Source organism: Channa argus, chromosome 18 (genome assembly GCF_033026475.1).
Source record: "Channa argus isolate prfri chromosome 18, Channa argus male v1.0, whole genome shotgun sequence".
Lineage (NCBI taxonomy): Eukaryota > Metazoa > Chordata > Actinopteri > Anabantiformes > Channidae > Channa > Channa argus.
Genome location: NC_090214.1, coordinates 22286270 through 22311194, shown reverse-complemented (window position 1 = coordinate 22311194; position 24925 = coordinate 22286270). Strand labels below are relative to the sequence as shown.

The 24925-nt window shown below is 38.3% G+C and overlaps 1 protein-coding gene across 2 annotated transcripts; it reads right to left on the bottom strand.

The window, feature by feature from the left end:
• Positions 1–7: 7 nt before the first annotated feature.
• pkn3 (protein kinase N3) lies at positions 8–24674 on the bottom strand. Of its 2 annotated transcripts, XM_067484431.1 has the most exons (22): positions 24378–24674; positions 22011–22287; positions 15268–15434; positions 14360–14483; positions 13862–14013; positions 13002–13212; positions 12730–12912; positions 10934–11043; positions 8422–8565; positions 8068–8143; positions 7330–7489; positions 5731–5821; positions 5463–5521; positions 5300–5369; positions 4993–5084; positions 3802–3978; positions 3644–3706; positions 3450–3526; positions 2840–2982; positions 2046–2153; positions 1762–1842; positions 8–770 (listed from the first exon to the last, which is right to left on the bottom strand). In XM_067484431.1, the coding sequence occupies exons 1-22, from the start codon at positions 24396–24398 to the stop codon at positions 570–572; spliced, it is 2787 nt and encodes a 928-aa protein (XP_067340532.1). In that variant the 5' UTR covers positions 24399–24674; the 3' UTR covers positions 8–569. The 2 variants fall into 2 exon arrangements, with proteins under 2 accessions (XP_067340532.1, XP_067340533.1); XM_067484432.1 differs by lacking the exons at positions 22011–22287; positions 24378–24674 and adding an exon at positions 21551–21576.
• Between the last annotated feature and the right edge of the window lie 251 nt (positions 24675–24925).

Sequence of the window (24925 nt, the reverse complement as noted above, 5' to 3'; positions counted from 1 at the left end):
TTCCTGGTTCGTCAGTGGCCAGTGCCCAAATTTATTCAAGTCTACACTTTACAAAGGCTGATTTGGTTTATCTAAAGATATTAATCATCATAAGATTGTTTAAAAACATAAGTAGCAAACGGTACATTTAATGCTGAGTCCATTTTCCTAAGATCCCCTATTTACAGTTTATATTGACAAGGCAGTGTTGACATTCTGAACATCACTGAAACACACACACACAAAAAGAAAACCTATATTGCACTTGTGGCACAGTTAACAGTTTAATAATCTTTTGATCTTACTGCTTAATGACAGCATGAAACAGTTGGCTCAAAACTCAAATAAAATTTAATAAGAGGCAGTATCAAACTGCTTGTATGGTAGGCTGATAAGTGTAGCGAGGTTTGCTGGAGAGCAGAGTGTATGACAGACTTAACAGTGTGAAGTAAACTGGCCATACAGATGTGAACCCAGAAACATGAAAAACGCAGGACAGTAGTTTCTAAAAGTATGCTGAATCAAAAGAACTTTATGACAAATAAAAATGAACAAACACAAGCTGCCACACACAGTGGGAATCCTTTAGGTTAACTGACAAAAGAGAAGTCAAAGTCAGCAAAGATTTCTTGCTTCTCTGCAGTAAGGGTGTAGGGAGTTCGTGGGAGGGTGAGGACTGGCCTAAGTTGAGTGAACTCTTTGTCAAAGTTACTGACATCCTTAGGTGCCCCGATGACTGGCAGAAATGGTGGCTTCACCTTCTTGGCCAGGAGAGCATCCCAGTCCATTCCCTGTGAACAGACGATGGGTCATAAAACTTACTTTTAGTTTGTTATTGTGTGTACTTTACTCTCCTTAAAAGTTAGTACTAACCAGAAACTAATTTCTTGTATGTGCTATCATGCTTGGCCAATAAAGCTGGTTGTGAGCAAAAACCTATGAAATAAAATGCATTTAACCTACTTTTAGGTTACTTACAGTTCCGCAACTTGCATTTGTTATTCCGCTTTTTTGTTTGAATATTCTCTAACAGCTTGTTACAGAAGTTTGAATAAGTTTGACTGCTAGGATTTACATGAAGCCAGGACTTGACATTAACAACTGCCAACCCGCCAAATGTGGGTGGATTTTAGCAGCTCACTTTACCCTCATGATTGAATATTATAAATTTTGTCCTAATCATAGTCTTAAAACCCCTCTGAAATAATTGCAGTGTGAAACTAGAACTCGCACCAGCACTACCTGTACAAAGTGTTTGCTCACTGGTCCATTGTGAAGCTTTGTACTTTAGCGTTAGTGACTGTCAGCACATGACGCCCCTGTGGACAACATGATGGAGATACATGGTGCCACATAAAAAGGGATTGGCCTGTCACAATAATTACATTATCAACTTATGTTTGATAGTTTTTGCTGATATTGATATTGTTTCTGTGGCATGTTTTAGGTTGAATGCTGTATGACAGATGCTAATCAGCAAGGTAGTTAAACAAATATGGAAACTGAATAGTTTCCCTTTGTGCATGTGGTTTACAAGAAACAAACAAGAAGGTTACAAGAAGATAGCTGTGTTCCCGCCCAAAGTTGGTACTAACTGTAGGATGTACAGTGGTAAAGGGAGTCCCAATAATTTCGCACAGATTTTAAAGTATCTGAATACTGTGGCCAGTGAAATTGCCAAATGGCTAGTAACCTTGGAATAGCCATTAGCCACAGGTGCTGGTGAGCAAAAAGGATAATGTCAAGCCCTGCAGTGAGTGGTTATTTAGTGCAGACAATGACCTGGAAGAATTTGTGTCTTTTGATCTCTGAAGCATCTTCCTTTCCTGCCCCAAGTCTCATCTCAGGGTTTTTCTGCAATAGCTGAAACACAGAAAGTGTAATAGAGAGAGTCACTATTACAAGTTACGCACTCCTCATTTAGAGCCCTTGAATCAAATGGTCACTGAAAGCACTTATATAGATTTATGACTACATGTTTAAACCCCACAAGTGATTCCTATCAACTTAAAAAGATCATGAGAAGCTCCTGTGGAGAGTCCAGATCCATTCAATAGGACACCAACCTTCTGAATGAGAGAGACAGACTCGGGAGAAAGGGAGCGAGGGTAATGCACGTCATCGTTGACAATGCTGTCAAAGACCTCCTCCTCATCATCACCAGGGAAGGGAGACTGAAAGAGAACATGTGCTTAGGGAGATTAAAAATTAGAACATGAGCATTTTATAGTTGTAAAATTATACAAGGCTCAATTTATTGTGATGAAAATACTAAAGTGTTTTAGAATGCAGTTATATATTTTTAGACATAAAACAGAGCTAGTTGAAAAACAAATACCCACCCAAGCTAGTGGTGACAGATTACTATGCAACTAAATACAAATGTTTTGCAGGGACCCTCTACAAAATAAGAGTTTCAGATCACATAAATATGTTGAAGCTGCATTGGGAACTTTAATAATTATGTTTAATTTTTGCTTCAGTGGAGCATAATTGCAAACTAAACGTGCCAGTGAGTTAGTGAACCCACACTTTACCTTTAAGGTCCTTGAAGGTTTGTGGGGTACTTGTTTTACAGTTTCTCAGATTTTGCTAAGTATGGCTATTGAAATCCATCAGTGGATTAACATGTACTTACTAGTAAGTAACCAGGTTACCAGATTTCTTAACTGCAAATGGGAAAGCTGGTTTGTGAAATCTGCTTAGGGGATCAATTAAACCTTATTTCGCCAGACAGAAGAGAGAATGCAGCTTTCCCACTGGGCTTTACATTTGTTAAACACAGCTCCAATGTCCTGGCCTGATTTCTCCTGACATTGTCTGGAGTTCATATGTGAAACAGGCTTAATTTGATACTGACCTCCCCCACCAGCATCTCGTAGATGAGGACCCCCAGCCCCCACCAGTCCACACTGCGAGTATAGTTGTTGTCTGTTAGGACCTCTGGTGCCAGAAACTCTGGTGTGCCACAAAATGTTGAAGTGCGATCTCCATGACCCATACCTACACACAGCACAACCTTACTTATAGTGATTAAATACACGCATGCACGCACACATACACCCCTGCTGTTTAACACACATTAACTTCAATAGGTAATTATAGTGGAAAACTGATGGAAATCACTAGACTGCCAGTGGCAAGTTCACATACAGTATAGAGTTAAAAAAAATACTTAATTTGCTGTGTAATGTTTGTTTTTTGTTGGATACCGGATGCCCTTCTTTCCCCAATTTTTACCAGGTTTAGACCCGGCACTGCACATCTGGGGACAGGAATGGGCAGTTAGGGGTTCAGTGTCTTGCCCAGAGACACTTCGACATATAGCCGGGACCAGGGATCGAACCACTGACCCTGTGTTCCGTGGACGACTGCCTTACCAACTGAGCTACAGTCGCCCCCCATTTGCTATGTAATGTAAAGGCAGCATTACATGAAAAACTAAATTAAAGTCTTGAAACATGCCTTACCTTCTTTGCACAAGCCAAAGTCTGCTATCTTGACAAAGCCATCTGCATCCATTAAAAGATTATCCAGCTTCAGGTCTCTGAAAAACACACCCATATGGGCAAACCCCTGACCACATTATCCTACTGTTTATGTTTCAAACATGTAGCTAAGAATGAAATAACAGTGGTCTGAAATCAGAACGACAAGGTCTCACCTGTAAACGATATGGTTTTGGTGGAGAAACTCCAGACCCAGCAGCACACATGATGAATAAAACCTTTATTCAAAGTAGTAAAGTTGATACAGAAATATTAGGAACATACTACATTGCTGTCAGCAAACAGTGGTTTACAGAGAGTGACAAAAGCTCACCGGGCCTGTTTCTCAGAGAAGATGTTGGTGTGAATGTGTGTCATGAGATCTCCTCCTGGGGAGTAAGCCATCACAAAGCACACATGGTCAGCAGTCTGGAAGCAGCCGTACAGGTTGACCAGGAAAGGATGTTGTGATGCGTTGATTACTTCAAAGATCCGCTTTTCACAAATAAGGCTGAACACAAACACAGTTGCTTGCTAATACAATACTTATTAGGAATCTAAAAATATTTGTAACCTCTCTTATTTGTCATTTTGCACACCGAGTTGCACACTTTGCTGTCAACTGCACCTCACCTCCCCAAATACATAAAACATATATTATTAGCTTATTATTATTCTATTCTGTATCTTTGTAATATATTGTAGATTTATTCTGTTCCCAGAGTTTTGATAAAACTTTACTCTGCTGCTGTGGTATTTCAGTTACCTCTCAGAGTATCAACAAAGTGGTTCATTAAGCTAGGTAACCCAATGCCACACCTGGTCCAGAATATGTTAACTTGAGAGGATAAGACCAAAACCAAAAGAGCCAATCTGCCAAAATACCCCTGTGTTGTCTTTAATGAGACACACTAGAAAGTTGTGCTCATGATTATAAATGCAGCATTTGAGTCAAGCATCCCCCCATTGGCATCAGCTTTAATTCTCTATCTACTTTAGCAGCAATCAGTCTGACAATTTTGTTTTGTCCTTTCGGCTTATCCCGTGAGTTCAGTGTTGCCACAGCGGATCATTGTCCGCATGTTGATTTGGCACAGTTTTTACGCCGGGTGCCCTTCCTGACCCAACCCTCCCCAATTTCTACCGCGCTTGGACAGGCACTGCACAGCTGGGGAGGGGAATGGGCTGTTAGGGGTTCAGTGTCTTGCCCAGAGACACTTCGACAATCAGTCTGACAATAATTATTTTAATTCATAATTTTTTATATTAAGTTACTGAATTATTTAAAAACCCAAATTTATTCATAAATACAATAATTCACACATTTCTGATTTTGATTTATTAGAAGTAAAACGGTATTGATGATCATAGCACATTACCCAGGAGGTAAAACCCAGAGTTAAAAATGTCATTCAGATAAGGGCCTCTAGTAAAGTCCCATATTTAGGTGCCATCAGCAATGAAGTAAAAATAAGTATTAACACTACATTATATTCCAAATAAACAAGCTGAGGGGGTTCCCTACCTTTCAACTTCATCACGGGTCACAATGTCTCCTTTTTTCAGGGCTTTGATGGCATACAGTTTACCCGACTTCTTATACTCGGCTAGAAGCACCTTGGAACAATTACACAGCAGAGGAGAAACAACAGGAAATGAGAGGAGAGAGAGATGGATGGATGATGTGGGGAAAAAAGATTCCTAGTAAGACTCAAACTGAAGACACTTATGATATGCCGTAAACCCCCAAGACAATCTTTGCTTTAGATATTTTTTCCTGCTTCTGGCATTTTCACAGATATAGCACACAGTAGAACAAGTTACATGTGTACCTTTCCAAAGTGACCTCTTCCCAGGACTGAAATACAGTTGAAGTCTTCCATCTTCAATCTTTCATCCTTGCTGCACGACAAGACAGGTCAAATTGTTAGCAAGTTCGTCCTTTTTTTTTTACTCACACAATGACTTACACAAGCACAGAGGAGTCTGACATACCTTGGAGGTGGCTGGATCAAGAGCTGTCGCCTGGGTATTGAGCTCTTGTTTTTAGGAGACTGGTTTTCACCAAGATGACAGACATTTAAATTTACACATAAACAAATGGATGGGAAAACAAAACAAAAAAACACGGGCCCAGATTGTAATGTAGGTTTAGACACTTGTCATAGATAACTACACTGTGTCATTTGCCCTGTTTTACTGGCATGTTTATTCATGTAACTACTCTCAATGACAATGTATTATGACAATCTGATTTGCCTACCTGTGAAGATTCTTTAATGATCTTTCTTGTGCGATGTGGAGATGTCCCAGGTCGTTCTTCAGCAAAATCTAAATTCACTACAGCAGGTTCACTAAAAAACATATGTATTATGTATGTTTACAATGCCACCATTCTTCAGTGAAGGTTTAACTGATTAGTATTAATGCTGTGTTATGTCTGTGTGGACTAACTTCAATGATATAATCAAAAATTTAAATCTCTCAATTTAAAAAGACAAAATATTCTAAGGAACTGTTCCAAGGAACTCTTTGTTGACCTTCACAATAACATTTTGTAGTGAGGCATGGATCAGGAGAAGGGTATAAAACCATCTCTAAAGCTTTAAAAGGTTCCCAGAAGAAAAGTGACCTCAATCATTGTGAAATGGAAGAACTCTAAAACCAGCAGGACTCTTTCATGGGTAACTGGGTAAAAACGGCCTTGGACAGTCATGCTGAGTATCTTCAAGAAAAGTCTCTGACTGTCCTTGAGTGATCAAACCACAGCCCAAACTGTATCTTTAGGTCTCCCTACAGAACCTCTGTGGAGATACCTGAAGATGACCGTGTATAGACACTTCTCATCCAATCTGATGCAACTTGAGAGCCCCTGCCTGGAAGAATGGGATAAGCTGCCCAAATTCAGATGAGAGGAGCCTATAGAGAGTTACCCAAGAGTCTGAATACTTTTAACTTTAAATAGTAAATGTTCTGCACTTATATAGCGCTATTCTACCTATTGGCACTCAAAGCGCTTTACGCTGCTTCTCATTCACCCATTTGCACTCACAATCACAATGGGCGACTGTGGCACAGGAAGGTAGAACAGTTATCCACCAATCTCCCCACCTCCCCACCTTAGTTGCTCCCAGTGAGTGTTGGCCAGCTGTCCCATCTTTGAGCTCCCCTGTTGGCCACATTGGGGAGTATAGCAGCTCCCCCGTCTGAGTGTGTTTGTGGTTGTGAATGGGAATGGGTGAATAAGAAGCAGTGTAAAGTGCTTTGAGTGCCTATAGGTAGAAAAGCGCTATATAAGTGCAGATCATTTACAATCATTTGCCCCCCACCCCCCACCCCACACCCACAGCTATGCAGCTGGCCAACACTCACCAGGAGCAACTAAGTTGGGATTCAGTGTCTTGCGCAAGGATCGAACCACAACTGCAGGATTGGTGGACGACCGCTTTACACCCAGTTTTAGTTTTAGTTTTAAAAGTTTTAATAAATGAGCAATGTTTTCATTTAAATTGTAGTGAGCTATTGACACTGGATTGTTTGGGAATCAACAACTGTATCAAGTGAAAATTAAATCTAAAAACACAAAAAGTGCAAAAAAAAAAATGGATCTATAAACTTTGTAAATGAACTGATCCAGATACTGTTAAAAGATACATCCATTGCTGGTTTGGGTATGGACAACAACGATAACATTCTTATTATCGTCATATAAACCTTGTGTCTGACTTGCCTAAACGTTTAAACCACTCTCTACATTCTCATAACATAAGCAGGTAGAAATATAGCTTCGAGTCACGATGGAAAGCTAAGCAAAGACTTTAATAGCTCACTTTTGAAAATAGCTCATTCAAAGATGTCTTACTGCTCTGGAGAAGTGATAGTGGATGTGGGGCCAGTGTTAGACCCTGCTAATGGAGGGCTCATGGGCTCTAGGGAACTGCAGGGAGGCAGGATGCTCATCATCAAACGGCCCCAAGTAGCAAAGTTCATGTTCATCTGGGCAGCTCGCAGGAAGTGTTTCCCTGTGAGGAGAAATGGAGACAAACAAATACTTAAACGAATCATAAATCTATTATTATTATTATTATTATTATTATTATTATTATTATTATTATTATTATTATTATTATTATATACTTAACTATACACTGAAAGATATTAAGTAGAGAAAAATGCCTCTCTAAATAAACTACTATTTACTCATTGGGAAATAAAATAATTCCCAATGAGTTTCCTTTTATAATTTTTATATAGTAACTAATGTATTAAACACACCATTTACTCATTTATTATGCATATCAAAATGATCTAAATGGAATGGTTTTTAACTCATTCAATTGATAAACTGTAAAATTTGATCCTGTTAAATGAATATCCGGTTCAAGCTGTCATTTCTGTTGTCTGACAAACTACAAATCTCAGAAAACTTTTGTCAGCGTTGTGTTAAGTTTAAAACCAAAAACACCAGCAGCTTGGGTGGTTACTCCTGAAGCACAGAGCACTACTGGCTCTTGCAAGAAGTTTAACACAAACACAACTTGAATTAAACAATATCACCAAACATCTGAAGAAAGTATTAATGCCATGTATACATTGATACCTTTTTCTTTAGGAAATATTCTCCTCTGCCTCTGAAGTTTGGAGTGCCGCTCAATGACCGGATTAATAAAGGTCACCTGCAAACAGAAGAGTTGCTTAAGATTCTGATGCAGGATTGTTGTATAGTTGATGGCTGTGTCATCAGACCAAAACTGCCTCAAATATTTTAGTCACAATACAGTATTTTGTGATTTGTCTTTTCCTTTTTTAATCCAGTAACAGAGGCAAACAATAAAAACCATCAGGACACTATGCTATGCAGAATGTCCAGTGTACAGGAAGACAGCTTGGTTTAGCGGGTGTCACAGAAACCAACGGTATGTAGGCTAGAAATGAAAAGTGTGAAAGTGAGAACCTCAATGAAGAGGATGCCCTGAGGTTCCAGCTGGAGACACATGCCATGTCGACGATTATCCAAAAAGTCCTCCAGCCGGAGGAATTTTACACCACTCAACGCCCGCCAGTCTTTCCAGTACACAGCAACTTCAAGTTCCCTGGACTACAGCACATATATTTCAAAAGGGTGGATTATTATTTTTGGTTTAGCAGAAATGCTTATTTTTATGAATTACTGACCTGATACTCATAAAAGCATGCAAAATAATTTTCTGAGTGTCCAACGTAAACACATTTTACAGGTTACTCCACTTTCATACAGTTAGGGGACCCACTAGACACAGTTAAAAAAAAAGGTGTCTAGAGGTGAAGAAGGTGCAGGACTTTAAGTACAACGGTTCAGAGCCACAGAAACTGTGGAAAAGAGGTGAAGAGGTGAGTGCAAGCAGGTTGAAATGGGTGGAGAAAAGTGTCAGGTGTGTTGTGTGATAAAAGTATTTGAGTATCAGCAAGAATGAAAAAAAGTGTTCAAGACGGTGGTGAGACCAGCGATGTTGTTAGGCTTAGAGACAGTGGTACTGAAGAAAAGACAGGAGGCAGAGCTGGAGGTAGCAGAGCTTAAGATGTTGAGGTTCTCTTTGGGAGTAACGAGGATGGACAGGATCAGGAATGAGGACATCAGAGGGACAGCTCATGTTAGATGTTTTGGAGATAAAGTCAGAGAGGACAGATTGAGGTGGTTTGGACATGTTCAGAGGAGAAACTGTGAATATATCAGTAGAAGGATGCTGAGGTTGGAGCTGCCAGGCAGGAGGTCTAGATGAAGACCAAAGAGGAGATTTATGGATGTAGTGAGAGAGGACAAGAAGTTAGTTGGTGTGAGAGAAGAGGATGCAGAGGACAGGGTTAGACTCATACATAAATTTCCATTGCTATGCTGATGATACCAAGCTATATCCAGCTATAGAACCAGATTAAATAAATCAGATAATCAAGCTTCAAGCATGTCTACAAGACATAAAGGCCTAGATGTCACACAATTTCTTACTTTTAAACTTAGACAAAACTGAAGCCTCCTTCTACCTACGGAACATTGCCAAATTTAGGAGCATCCTGTCTCAAAGTGATGCCGAAAAGCTAGTCCATGCATTTGTTAGTCCCAGGTTGTAATTCCCTACTTTCAGGATTCCCCAGTAACTCCCTAAAAAGCCTGCAATTAATCCAAAATGCTGCAGCAAGAGTGCGGACTGGAACTAGCAAGAGAGATCGTATTTCACCTTCACTAGCTTCTCTCTTTTGCTTCTATTCTTTCTCCTTCTGTTTCTCCCTCTCTCTGTCCCTTTCTCCAGGTGTCCTCTGCTTTGGTCCTACCAGCCTTTTTCTTTCTCCAGTTTTCAGTCACCCCAACCCGGTCAAGGCAGATGGCTGCCCACTCTGAACCTGGTTCTGCTGAAGGTTTCTTCCGTTAAAGGGAGTTTTTTCTCTCTACTGTTGCTGCAAGGGGGGGAATTGTTGGGTTTTCTCTATCCTTCTTTATAGTCTTGACTTTATTCTGTAAAGTGCCTTGAGATGACTTTGTTGTGAAAGTTGAATTGAACATATTGCTACAATAGCCATACTGTTACAGTCAGATTAATCACAACTGAGAATCTGAACAACTGTGTTCTTTAATAAAAACTACAAGCTAGTGGATTGACTGGCACAACTGCAACTTACATTTCTACGTAAATGTCTTCTTCATAGCAGCAGTGGCTAAGGCTCATTTGTAGTCCAGTGTTTAAATCCATCTATTATGCTGAAGTAATTCATAAAACATGACAGGCTGTGTTCCCTATGATTAATAAACAGGCCGACATATATTAAATTAGCAACTTGCCACTTAAGATGTGTCATTGGTGTCTTGTCAGAGTTGGGACACTACAATTTTGGAACCCAAGTAAAACAGGGATCCTGTGTGTGTGAAGGTGAAGATTACAGAAAATGTCAGGGGATTTGCAGTAGGATTACATGAGTGGAGCAGGAGGTTGAGAGAGTATCAAAAGTGGACTTTCCATTCAGACATTCTGAGAGGAGATCAGAGCTCTCTGTTAGAGCTCTTAAGATGTTAACAGATGTTCACCAGAACAGCTTATAGTTGAAATACTGCAGAGGATGGCAGCGAGAAAAAAAAAAATCATGCACTGTGTTGTGTGTTGTTTGGCTTCACACATTAGAACACCAATCAGCTGACTACCTTAAGTTAAAACTGAAAAATTATATGACTTTAGATCAAAATTGTATTTTAAATCCAAAGTGCCAAAAAGTAATTTCTGATGGCTTTATATCTGTCTTAATATTAAAATAAAAATAAAGAGCAGGAAAAAAATAAGTCAAACAGAAATTAACTATTTTAGTAACTGTGGCCATTTTGTCCAGATTGAGTCTAATAATAATAATAAAGCATCCTAAAAGCAAGAAAGTGGAGTAACCATTACAAGCTTGCAGATCACGCTCAGCTGTTGCAAAGTTTAATAAAGTGAAAAATCACTGACCCGTTCCAGTTCAATGCTGAAGCTCTGACCCCAGGCTTCTTTGCCCAGCTGTCTCCAGTGTGTGCGACCCACTATCCTGTTGTCCAGTTTGAGTACAGCGCTTATCTCAGCTGAGGAACATCAAGATGCAAAATGATACATTACAAGTAGTAATGAGCTATGGGAAAAGAGGATAAAGACATAATATAAAAGTATAGTGTTGTCTAGAAGGAGAAAGTGAAAGTAAAACCTAAAGTAAAAATAACAGTCTTTCCTGGATGTCCCACAATGTTTTACTTTTAAACTCAGACAAAACTGAAGTCATAGTATTTGGGCCCAAAAATCTCAGAGATATGATGTCAAACCATATTGTTACACTAGATGGCATAAGTCTGGCCTCCAGTACTACTGCAAGGAACCTTGGAGTTATTTTTGATCAGGATCTGTCCTTTACCTCACATATAAAACAAATCTCTAGAACAGCCTACTTCCACCTACGGAACATTGCCAAAATTAGGAGCATCCTGTCTCAAAGTGATGCCGAAAAACTGGTCCATGCATTTGTTACCTCTAGGTTGGACTACTGTAATTCCCTACTTTCAGGATGCCCCAGTAACTCCCTAAAGAGCCTGCAATTAATCCAAAATGCTGCAGCAAGAGTGCTGACTGGAACTAGCAAGAGAGATCATATTTCACCTTCACTAGCTTCTCTCCATTGGCTTCCCATTAAATGTAGAATAGAATTTAAAACCCTGCTTCTTACATATAAAGCTCTGAATGGTCAGGCTCCATCATATATAGAAGACCTCATAGCACCATATCATCCCAGTAGACCACTTCGATCTCAGAATGCAGGCCTACTTGTGGTTCCCAGAATTTCCAAAAGTAGAGTGGGAGGTAGAGCCTTTAGCTATCAAGCTCCTCTCTTGTGGAACAAGCTCCCAGTTCAGATTCGGGAAGCAGACACCCTCTCTACTTTTAAGTCTAGGCTTAAAACCTTCCTCTTTAATAAAGCATATAGTTAGTTATAGTTATGCTGCTATAGACTTAGACTGCTGGGGGACCTACCCCCCAATGCACTGAGCTCCTTTCCTCCTCTTGACCATCTCTCCTCTCCTCTCACCCCGCAATTGTCACCACTGTATGTCATTAACTCTTGTGCTCTCTCCCGTAGTTGTCTTTGTCCTCCTCTGTCCCCCTCTCTCTGTCCCTTTCTGCAGGTGTCCCCCGGCTTTGAAGCTGTGTGTCTTCCAGCGTGCAGCTACTGGTCCTACCAATCTGCCCGATGTTTTGTTGTTGCTTTTTGTTGCTCTGTTCTTTTCTCTCTCCCCTTTCCACTCACCCCAACCGGTCAAGGCAGATGGCCGTCCACCCTGAGCCTGGTTCTGCTGGAGGTTTCTTCCGTTAAAGGGAGTTTTTCCTCTCCACTGTTGCCTATGGCTTGCTCCAGGGGGAATTGTTGGGTTCTCTTTATATATCTTTATAATCTTGACTTTATTCTGTAAAGTGCCCTGAGATGACTTTGTTGTGAATTGGTGCTATATAAATAAAGTTGAATTGAATTGAATTGAATTGAATTCCTCTCTGAACTGTGAGCACTGACTGTCCAGAAGGAGTTAATACAATTCTATAACTTATCTGGGTTGGCTTTAGGTATGGCTATGAGGTGCATGAGCCGAAAAGAAAAGAAAAGAAAAAAAAATGGAGGCCTCTACTAGTAATTTAAGTTTCCAACTATATGAACTCAAACATTACATAAAAGGAAAAGTACAATAATAAAAATTAATAAAATTTGCCCAGGTGGAGTAACGACTTACAGGACAGCTCATCAGCTTTGGTTGTCTTGCCATTGGTACTGCGTCCCGACAGGCCGGCTCTCACCTTCAGAGACTTTCCCTCCGAGAAGCTTCCAGGGCTAGCCGAGGCACTGGTCACACAACTACGGCCCGGAACTGATTCCAAAAGATCTTGGCAGCCCATCAAACATACCTCTAACCGACCTGAGGGAAAGATATTTCAGTTATCAGTTCAATCTTGATTAAACACTTTAAATTTGATTTACAATAATTGATTTGCTTAATTGAACAACCTGTTAGACAAGCTGGTTTAAAGAAGGAGGAAGAGGACGAAGAGGACAGAGTGTCGGACTGCTTCTTTGGTGGGCCATTGTAAGGCATCATTAGCTCCTCTTTAATAAGCGCATGCTTGGGATGGTCCTGAGGCAGCTCATCTAGACGTCTCTCCAGGGATAAACGTAACAAATCTGCCTTCTGAGAGGACTCTTGCATTCGTGCCTGAGCCTGCAGGACAAGCAACATTCTTGAGAAATACAGTAATAAACATCACCTTGGTATCAGATTCTATGTGCAGAACACTTTTTGTATTGTCTGTAATGTATGAGGCTTCATAATGTATACATATGTAGTTTACCAACTGATAGAGAACCTTGATAATAACCTTTGAGAATAATTGATACTTTAACACTGTTTAATGTCATGTTACATCTTAATAATTATAATAAAGGAAAATCTAAGTTCTACATACCATTTTCTGTTCCTTATTTCAGTGGCTTTTGTTTTAATATTCACTTGCCATATTATGTTTAATTTAGTGTCTTCAGAAATTGTCAGGCCACATTTCTTTTTGGAGTGTTTATTTTTTTTGGACATTTAATTGTAAAATCAACAAAATTGCCATTTTTGCCCATCAATCTACATGATGCCCAATTACAAAATTGAAAACTACAATGTTTTTAGAAATATTTGCAAATGCTTTACCAAATTTTAAAATTGAAAAAAATTACAGCTTAAATTCTTATTAGGTGAATTACAATTAACAATCCACCCAAATGAAGTTACATGTAAATAATCTGATGTTCAGGAGGCAGGTTTACTTACAGTCAACAAAAACCAAAAACCCTGGTGTAGAGGAAGACCAGTTGGTACCCACCTCTGCAAGTATGCGGCGGTCCTGGATCTTACGGCTACTAAGCTGCCTCACCACATTTTTAGCACCTTCTCCTACAGCCAACTCAATTTTCATGTGGTGCATGAGTTCAGCCACCCGCAGCTCCAGAGGACTGATCATCTCTATGGGGTGACCTGAAGGCAAAGGGCAGACTCACGCATCAGTAGCAAAGAACATATAGTATGCACCAGCCTTTAAGACCACTGTTTTCAAAACACTGTTTAAACACAATATCATTATCACAATTATGTGGATTTGTAACATATTTTTCCTAAAAGAACCTATTCATAAATATGTGGTAATATGCCTAGTAACTAATAGTCTGTTATATTTTCATACGATGAACAATTTGTAACACTGAGTATTAAATTAAATTAATGATTCCAATTGTTTTTGATTACTGTTTACATTGTATACATTGTTACCCAGGTTCAACCCAAGGTTGATAAAAGAACTGAAAGTATGTGTAGCAAGATTTACCATGTGTGTTGTCTCGTTCCTCATTTCTGGGTTGACTGACTTTGATAATCTGCATGCGCAGCAGCTCAATCTTTGTGCGGCTGTCCTGCAACATCTGCTGGGCTGTTGACAGCATCTTCCTGTCCTGGAGAATAGAATGGACAAATAAAGATGACTACAGTGCTCCTACAAATTTTGTATTTAATTTCATAAAAATATAATTAAATTCATATAAAATTACACTTAATTATTTATTTGTTAAGAATAATTGTCCAATCATACATATTTGTGTATTTGGCAAAGTATTATCAGTCATGAGAAGGGGAAATATGAATTATTGGGATGACAGGTGTGAATCTAAATTACCTTGCATTATTTAAAATTCAAGAATCTAGTTCTCCAGTATCAAGCTCTGATAAAAAACAACACAGGATTGTAGTGTCATGGCTCAAACAAAAGATTTCTGAAGACCATAGAAGAAGAAAGGTTGATGCTCATTAGGTAAGAAATTAAAAATAATAACTTTTGACCAATTAGTTTTTTTGTGTTTCCTTTAGTTTTATGATTCGTGTGGAAAGTTGATCATTTTATAGATCATATCAGAAGATTTATCAGATTTAAAACTGACAAAATTTTAAATTGAACCGAAAAACTGAAAGAACTTTGGGGTATAAGGTGAATAACAAGCTTCATGTTCTGGGGGCAGGGGTAGAGCATGGAGCCCTATCCTCTCGTAATATATGCATTGCCATTTATTTCCCTCATATGCTTAATTTTCTGTCTTGCTGCCAGTCTTGCTGTAAGTGTCACTGCTAAAATGAGTCAATGCAGGAAATCCATCAGAATTAGCAAAACAACAAAGTGTGTGACTAGAGGACAAGACTGAAAAAAGCTGTGATATGTGTAATTTGGGCCCTATAAAACAGTACCTTTACTGAAGAGTTTGTGTAAGTCTGGATCATGTTCTCAGCACCCTGTTTGACTTTGATCTCCATGGTAAGCTGTTTCTTTAGCGTTCGGACTCGACTGGCCAGTGGTGATGTGACATCATCCCAGAGACATGACTCTGCTGATTGGTTGTCTTCTTCCAAGTTTCCTGCATAAAAATAGTCACATTAGGAGCTACGAATAGCTTACGTTGAAAAACAGTTCCTCTACTTTTCAGATGTGAATCAATGAAGAGTTAAATGATTGACTAAATCTCCTCTTTTAAAATACGCTGTATAATTGTTGTGATCATAGCAGTTTATAGTTATTCAGAAGACACATTTCTGACCCAGATGTAATTCTGCAATTCTGTACACTTACGGAGCAGCAGTGTATATTTCCATACATAATCTGATTATATTTTCCAAATATAATCTATCAAAAGGAAAAAAGGAATGTATCTGAACACATACAATATCACTCAAAATGATTCAACCACTGCTGCAAATGAGGTTTTTTGACAACATTTACAAATGGTTAACTATTTGCAATGCTCATATCAAACAAGAACCATTTAGATACATAATTGCAGTTATAGGTGGTTTCTCTAAAGTGAACAAAAAAATGCAACTTTTAATGATTACTGCAGTCTCAAAATTGCAGGTAAATTGAAAATTTAACTGCTGAAAATAATTCCTGATAAAACCATACATTTGCAAACCACATATTTTCTCTAGCACACCTAATGCAACTAATCAAGGGCTTCATTATTGCACCAGGCTTGCTTGAGATAGAACACATCAAAACCCTGAACTGGCTACGGGGTTGTTGGGTGTCTTTATTGACTGCATGTTAAAATAAATAAATAAATATATATATATATATATATATATATATATATATATATATATATATATATATATATATATATATATATATATATATATATATATATATATATATATATATATATATATATATATATATATATATATATATATATATATATATATATATATATATATATATATATATATATATATATATATATATATATATATAAATATATATATATATATATATATATAAATATAAATATAAATATATATATATATATATATATATAAATATAAATATAAATATATATATATATATATATATATATATATAAATATATATATATATATATATATATATATATATATATATATATATATATATATATATATATATATATATATATATATATATATATATATATATATATATATATATATATATATATATATATATATATATATATATATATATATATATATATATATATATATATATATATATATATATATATATATATATATATATAAATAAATATAAATATATATGAGCATTTCAGAAAAATAAAAAAGCCATCAATGGCTGCAAACAGATTTCAGAGGTGGCAGGTAGAGAAAAACCCTTAGAGGTATTTTATGAATACCTAAGCACATATTTGTTTTTTATTTTATCAAGTTATTTTATATAACTTTACGCAAGTTTTGCTTCATGTTATATATGTAAGAAAACAAATGTAGGACAAGAAACTGCTTGAACCTGGAATATTGGTCAGAACATCAAGACTATATTTACCTAACTTGAAGAAATATTAGTCATCTAGCCTGAGTTATAAGCTCAACAACAACAAAAGCAGGAATTAGTTAATAAATAAAGATTAAATTCTTGACTTATGTGTGACATTAACCATGCAGGATTACAAATACTTTTCATACAGAAACCCTCTTTATTGGTGGCTCATACAGTGCATTCAGAAAGCTTTCAGAACACCCCTCACTTTTTAAAATTTTGTTACATTGCAGCCTGATATTACAGTTAATGCAGCTACAAGGGGGCACAATCCAGTGTCTTCTTGTGCCAGTCCTAAGTCTGGATAAATCCAGAGGGTTGTGTCAGGAGGGCCATCCGACGTTAAACACATGCCAAATCAAACATGGGAATCATGACTTCTATATCGGATCAGTCGCGGCCTGGATTAACAATGACCGACACCAGTATTGATGACCTAAAGGGTGCTGGTTGAAATTGGGTTACTGCTGGTCAAATAAAAGAGAGGAGGAAGGTGTGTTCGTAGGCAGAGAGAGAATAGGTAAACCAAGAGTGTAGGACTGAGATGCTGGGACTATGACAGGGAAGGCTAAAGGGTTTGCTGACATGATGCAGAGAAGGAAGGTGGCCATATTGTGTGTACAGAGGTCCAGGTGAACAGGTAGCAAGGCTAGAAGTTTAGAAGAAGGGTTCAAGTTGTTTTACCCTTTTATCCTAAAAGGATTTGTAAGGAATATTGTGGAGTTGAAAATAGTATCAGATACGGTGATGAGTTTGAAGCTGGAAATTGGAGGCGTGATTTTCCATGTTGATAGTGGTTATGCCCCACAGGGTGGATGTGAGTTAGAAGAGAAGGAGGAATTTGCAAGTGAGTCAGATGAAGTGATGCAGAGCATCCTCAGAGGTGTGATTAGTGCAGATTTTAATGGACATGTTGGTGAGGGGAACACCGTTGAAACGAATGTGATGGGTAGGTTTGGTCTTCAGGACAGGAACCAGGGACAGATGATGGTAGACTCTGCAAAAAGGATGGTGAATACTTTCTTCCAGAAGTGGCAGGAACATAGGGTGACACATAAGAGCAGAGGTAAAAGCTCTCAGGTGGACTACATCTTGTTACGTTTTAATCTAAAACGGATCAGTGAGGGCAAAGTATTCGTAGGTGAGAGTGTAGCCAGACAAGACAGGACATTTGTGTGTAAAATGACTCTGGTGGTGAGGAAGATGAAGAGGATTAAGTCAGAGAAGAGGACGAAGTTGTGGAAGTTGAAAAAAGAAGAATGATGTGTAGTCTTCAGGAAGGAGCTGAGACCGGCTCTGGGTGGTCAGGAGGTGCTTCCAGATCATTGGACAACTATGGCTAATGTGATCAGAGAGACGGCTAGGCTTGTACTCTGTGTCTCATCAGGAAAGAGGAAAGTGGAGAAGGAGACTATGTGATGGAACAAGGAAGCTCAGAAGTGTATACGGAGAAAGAGGTTAGCTAAGAAATGGGACACTGAGATGACTGAACAGAGTAGACAAGAATACAGGGAGATGCACTAAGAGGTGAGGGTAGAGGCCAATCAAAGAGCATGTGAGGACTTGTATGCTACGTTGAACAGTAAGGAGGGAGAGGTAGATTGGTACAGGTTGGTGAGGCAGAGAGCGATGGAAAGGATGTACAACAGGTTACGGTGATTAAAGATAGCGATGGAAATGTATTGAAAGGTGCCAGGAGTGTGATGGGCAGACGGAAGGAGAACTTTGAAGAGTTGATGAATGAGGAAAATGAAAGAATGAAGAGTAGAAGAGGTGACTGGTGTGGAGCAGAATCTAGAAAAGAGTGTAGGGTGTAAGTGTAAAGTGAGGAGGGTTTTGAAGAGTGGAATGGCAGTTAGTCCTGATGACATATCTGTGGAGGTATAGACGTGTCTAGGAGAGGTGGCAGTAGAGTTTCTGTATAGTTTGTTTAGCAAGATGTTGTACAGTGAGAGGATGCTCAAGGAATGGAGGAGGAGTGTACTGTGCCGATTTTTAAGAACAAGGGAGATGTGCAGAGTTGTGACATCTACAGAGGAATAAAGCTGATAACTCATAAATTGACATGGGAAAGAGTAGTGGAAGCTAGGCTAAGGACAGAGGTGAGCATTTAAGAGCAGCAATATGGTTTCAAGGAGAACAACAGACTCAATATTTGCTTTGAGGAGAAGTACAGAGAAGGTCATAGGGAGTTGGATTTTGTCTTCATAGATTTAGAGAAAACAAATGACAGGGTGCCGAGAGAGGAGCTGTGGTATTGTATGAGGACGTCTGGAGGGGCAAAGTATATTAGAGTGGTGCAGGACATGTATCACAGCTGTAAGACCGTGGTGAGGTGTGCTATAGGTGTGACAGAGGAGTTCAAGGTAAAGGTGGGTCTGCATTAAGGATCCCATTCCCCAAAGAGCCCCTTCTTGTTGGCTCTGGTGATGGACAAGCTGACACATGAATTGCATGAACATGATAGGAATGATAGGATACATGATAGGAATCTCCTAGACTAGGGTGTTTATAAATGACATTGTGATCTATAGCAGGAGCAGGAGGCAGGTGGAGGAAAAACCAGAGAGGTGGAGGGTTGTCTTGGAAAGCAGAGGATTGAAGGTTAGCTGCAGCAAGACAGAGTTCATTTGTGTGAATGAGAGGGACCCAAGGGAATGGTAAGGAAACAGAGGTAAAGACGATGCAGGACATTAAGTACTTCGGGTCAATGGTTCAGAGCAACGGCGAGTGTGGAAAAGAGGTGAAGAGTTGTCTGCAAGCAGGTTAGAAATGGTGGAGAAAAGTCAGGTGTGTTGTGTGACAAAAGAATATCAGCAAGAATTAAAGGAAAGGTGTTCCAGAGACCAGTGACGTACGGCTTAGAGACAGTGGCACTGAAGAAAAGACAGGAGGCAGAGCTGGGGGTAAGATGTAGAGGATTCTCTTTGGGAGTTAAAGGTGTGGGATCATTGTTGTTGCTTTGCTGATAATCTGAATTTAGCAGGATGAATTAAAAAGTGTATAGTGCTATACTCTCCTCTGAGATTCACCCAAATGCCACAAAACTGATAAGGGACTCTATCATATTGATGAAAACATACAGGAAAACCTTGTAGGTATATGTAAATTACTTATGAACTGCATGGCTGTAATTCTTGAATGGTTGACGCCACACTTTTGAAAAATGCCTTAAATTAGTCTTAACTTAGCTCACATTTTGAATGTTTCATGTCAGATTCAATGTATTTCCATCCAGGGGCCAAATACCAAAAAAAAGAAAGAAAAAAAAAGAAAACTTATCCACATTCCAGCATTTATAAACTCAAATATATTGAAATTATTGTTCAAGCAGGAGGCCACTGAACAGAACAGACAATTAAAGCTGCTACTTTGTCTTGTACTGAATAGAAAGCTGTTGTAAAGTTACTTTATAATGCATTTTGCTAGGGATAGTGCTCTCACTGGAGTATTTACATTGTGAGAACAAAACATACCCGTTCCAATAATCTGCTCACGTTAAAAATGGGTGCTTTCAAATAAAAGATGCCATCTTCTAAGTTGTGTATCAGATCTAGATGTAACTACTGTACCTGACATATAAGCTTGATCTCATGTCATATTCATCTTTTGATGTCAAACTAAATGTTTTCAGTCTACAGCAAAAAAAAAAAAAGAACTTGGCCTCAGTGTTCCAATACTTTTAGAGGGGACTGATTCTACTGACAGTAGAAGAGTATTGTGTGGTTGAACTATGGGACTTGCACAAATACTGTAAATAAGCTGTACGCTTATGGTCATGCACATAGCCTACATACAGTGTTATGCAGCAGGGTGGCAGAGGGTGCTGCTGCCACTTCACAGCTAAAGGTTCAATAGTTTGAATCAGCAGGGGCTTTTCTGTCTGGCGCCTGCATGCTCTCCCCATGATTGTACTAGGTTTACTCTGGTTTCCTTGCACAATCAAAAGATATGCAAGTTATGTTAACCATCGACTCCAAATTGTCTGTAGCTTGTAGTTTTCTGCATGTGTTTGGCAACCTGTCCAGAATGTACCCCACAATTCTCAAAGTGACAGCTGGGATCAGCGTTGGCACCCTGCAATCCCTGATAGGAAAAGCGGTTAAAATAATCGATGGCTAGATATATGGTGTTGAATGATACCTCTATTTTCTTTAATATGACCTGCCACTGCCCCTTTAGATAGTGTTTCTCATCTTAAAAGTGACATGTTGAAATAAGCGGCATATGTTTGTTTTAACAAGGTTTAACTTGATGTGTTTAAATTTAAGACACATCATGGTAAAAGGTCTGCACTTATAAAACACTTTACACGGCTTCTAATTCACACACACACGCACACACACCTGGCCAACACTCACCGGGAGCAACTAAGTTGGGGTTCAGTGTTTTGTACATTAGCCATTAAAAGATTAAAAGATTGTTAAATATAGCAAATTAAAAAAATTTGATTTCAATCTTAACGCTTTTTCAAATGCAAATCAAGTCCTTATTAGTAGGCCTACAAGTTAAAATTAAAGGTCTCTAAATAAGCTTTTGTGGCTATATTCCAATACCAAATTTTATACATCATTGTAACAATATGATTCCAACATTTCATCAACCATTTAAATTGCAGTGTGCAACATATTTCTATTTTTAACAGAAATATTTTCCACTTACCTTAACGTGGAGAGATGCATTTGAATGAGACTCGCCCTTCTGACCAATCAGAGAAAATCAATGATTTATGCTTGATTAACTTTAAGTAAATTTGGGTTATGTATAGTTATACAGTAGAAGTTACAGATTATCAAATAGTGAAGGTTCATCCTCAAGAATATGAATATCCTCAGAAAACTGCTCAGATTTCAAGATACCTATAATATAAAAAGATTTAAAACTGGTAGGAGTCTAACATGTAAAGATCACCACAACCATTAAAAATAACCAGGGCGTGATGACTACATGCCTGATAAAACATTTCTAGATAACATAGTCGGAAACATACACTCTGGACAAACTGAATAGGTCTTTTCATGATTTTTGTTGGAGCGTTTCTATGGAATTGAGGCCCCTTTAATTTTAAGAATTTGCCATTTTATCAGAAAAAGCTTTCCACAACATTTTCACTTTTAATAACCTGTGTTGCTGTCCTTCTCTGTGGCCATAGACCTGGCATTGAGTTCCTGCAGTTCCCAGTGTAACTTGTCTAGCTTGCGGCTTGAGGCCTTGAGCTGGCCCTCAACATCAGCTGCATTCCTGCGACTGGTGACAGCACGCCGCAGCCTCTCAGCTGCTTCCTTGATCTTCAGCTCCCGCTGGATTTCCTGTCTGAGATGGGTACGAGCATCTACCAAACGCTGCTGAAACTCTGGGTCCAGAATATCCCCCTCATCCAGATCCTTCAGGTCACCGCTCTGAAAGATACACTACAGCTTCAAACTCTGACCTCTGTTGAATAGTATTTTCTTTAGGGTTTGGCTGTTTCCAGGAGCGGCCCATGCCACCAGGCAAGGCAGGCAACTGCTTGGTGCTCCAGGCCACTGGTGGCCCCCAAAGACTGACAAAAGTTAAAATTATGTACAGCACTCACTGCTGCAGGTAGGGCATGATTTAGTGGAAACAAACAGGTCTAATAAAACAACAAAAACCCGATGGCGAAAATGAAGAGGACTTATCATTCTGGTAGCAAAAAATGAAGAACATGAGAAAAAAGTAGGATAGTGGTAAATGGAGATAACATTTAAATATAATAAACTAAATTAGAGCTGCTAAATGCTGCTAGTGTAACTGTAATGAGTGGGGGAACAGTTGAATAATATAACTTTCACTGGTATCACATTGTTTCTTTTGTTTACTTTGACATTTAACATGAGCTAACTAAGTTAGCAGAGCAGCCCAATGCATCCAGCTTTGCTAGGGTCACAAGAAGTCAACTTGTTAGCTTAGCTAGCAGGTTGCATATAATCAGCTAACTCGGACAATACTTTTTCTGTATGTAACTGGTGAAGGCTGCATCCAACTAAGCTAACTATCAAGCTGTAAAGGCTAATTTATGAAAATTAACTAAACTAAATTCAGCTAAATTCTAGAACTGAGAGTAGTTCATGTAAAAAAGGGAAAGTAAACACCAGAGGACACACTCAATAATACAAAGGATTACCATTACCCACATTTCCACTAAACTATCTGAAATTCGGCTGACAGCCACAATCTTCTCCATCTGTGATCAGTAGTTGATGAAGGCAAATAAAAAAAAATGAAATTAAAATTTGTTGCAGTCATATAAACAGTTTAACAAGAACAAATGCCTCCCCCTTGTGGATTAGGGTTTGTTTACTAGTACAGCAGATTTTCGCATAGCTTCTAAGCATTAGAAAACCAGGTTGTCTGTCAAGCTTATTGCTAATTATTTACAATATTGATTAATCTATTTTTACTATTAATTTTGTGTTTAAAAGTGCAAATGGAGAAGACTTCCCACTTATCACCCTGAAGCAATTTTATATAAAGAAATACACAAATGAAAAGAGAAAAGTTTTAAAAATTAAATTTTTTTTCAAAATACCCCGAGATTATTCATGTAAATTATTGGGGCTTGGGAACTTTGGGCAGACATCTAATAATGGATTCTAAAGAGATGTGAATGCGACCTTTCATATTAATTTTATGATGATTTTTATTAGAAATATAAAAAAAAATACTTTTTAGTTCAGGCCTAACCCAAATGTTAACCTACAACAAACTACTTTGTCATTACTCCTTTTGCTAGCATTAAATTGCTTTGCTGTAGTGCCAAGCTACAAGCTGGTCTCTTTCATGTTAGGTGCAGTATAGAATATAATACCGGGAAATGGCTAACAGACACACCTCCTGCCATCAAAACAAGTGGACCTAGGAAGTACAGTCTTGTAATAGAATTATACATTTAAAACTGATATAATTACAGTAACAAATAGATACCACTCATCTTTTAGTTTCCCCATTTTAATTAAGCTAGTCCTATAAATAATTAAACGTTATTAAGGTTTGTTATATTAAAAATAACAAACAAAACAGTTTTCTTTTAATAATATATTTTTAATTATAGGCTGAAACCATCTCTAAGACAATTCCTTTTCTTTCACCCAGACAAAGGGTTTGGGTTGTCCTGAAAAAAAAAACGCTGGATAACTAAAACGCTTCTAGGCTAGCTAAACATTTATGACTCTTAATATATATACATATATATATATATATAAAATGAGACTCGGTCATTTAAATGATCAACGCTACAGTTGCTTTATAGCTTGGAAATTTGTTTTTCTGGCTGCCACAAAGACAGTGGAACTAAGATAAGACGCAAACGAGACAAACAGGAAAATCCATTGCGTTTCTCTGACAAAGAATAAACTTACAAGCTTTGTTTAAGTAACCTGAACGTCAAATATCAGTTGAGTTATGGTTGGCACACACATTTCAAATGATAACTACACTTCATGCAAAGAATTAATGACATTACATTTACCTGAAGTGTTAAACCTGACATGGTAGCTGTCAGTTATCCCATGGACATTTAAAAGTCGTCAACGTCCGCCTCGACGCCGAAGGAGTTTCTCAGTCGGGCTGAATAAGCTCCGGTAGAAATGGTCCACCTAGCTGAGGTAAACTCAATGTATTGGGGTATAAAACTCAACGTCCGCTAAAGCTGTAACAGGCTCTTTTTAGCGGAGTTCGCGTTTTTGTTGTCGAAATAAATAACGTGCAAGTTTGAATTGAGGTAATGCGAAGCTGGTCTCGAAGCCGACGTCAGTATACGTCAGATAATGACATAGAGGCGTTGGAACCAATCACATTCGACAATTCAATGCACCTGCTCAGGTGAGGCATCGGCGTACCTTATGTCTGCTCTCATTATGTGTGCATTTCATAAATCTATTATATTTTTATTGGCTTAATACCCTATAATAATAATTAATATTACGGCTGGTCCGTGTCTCTGTATGTTCTGCATCAATGCACTAGAGCATACTAGAACTAAACACAGGTTTGTCGTTAAATTTACCTGAAAGTTGA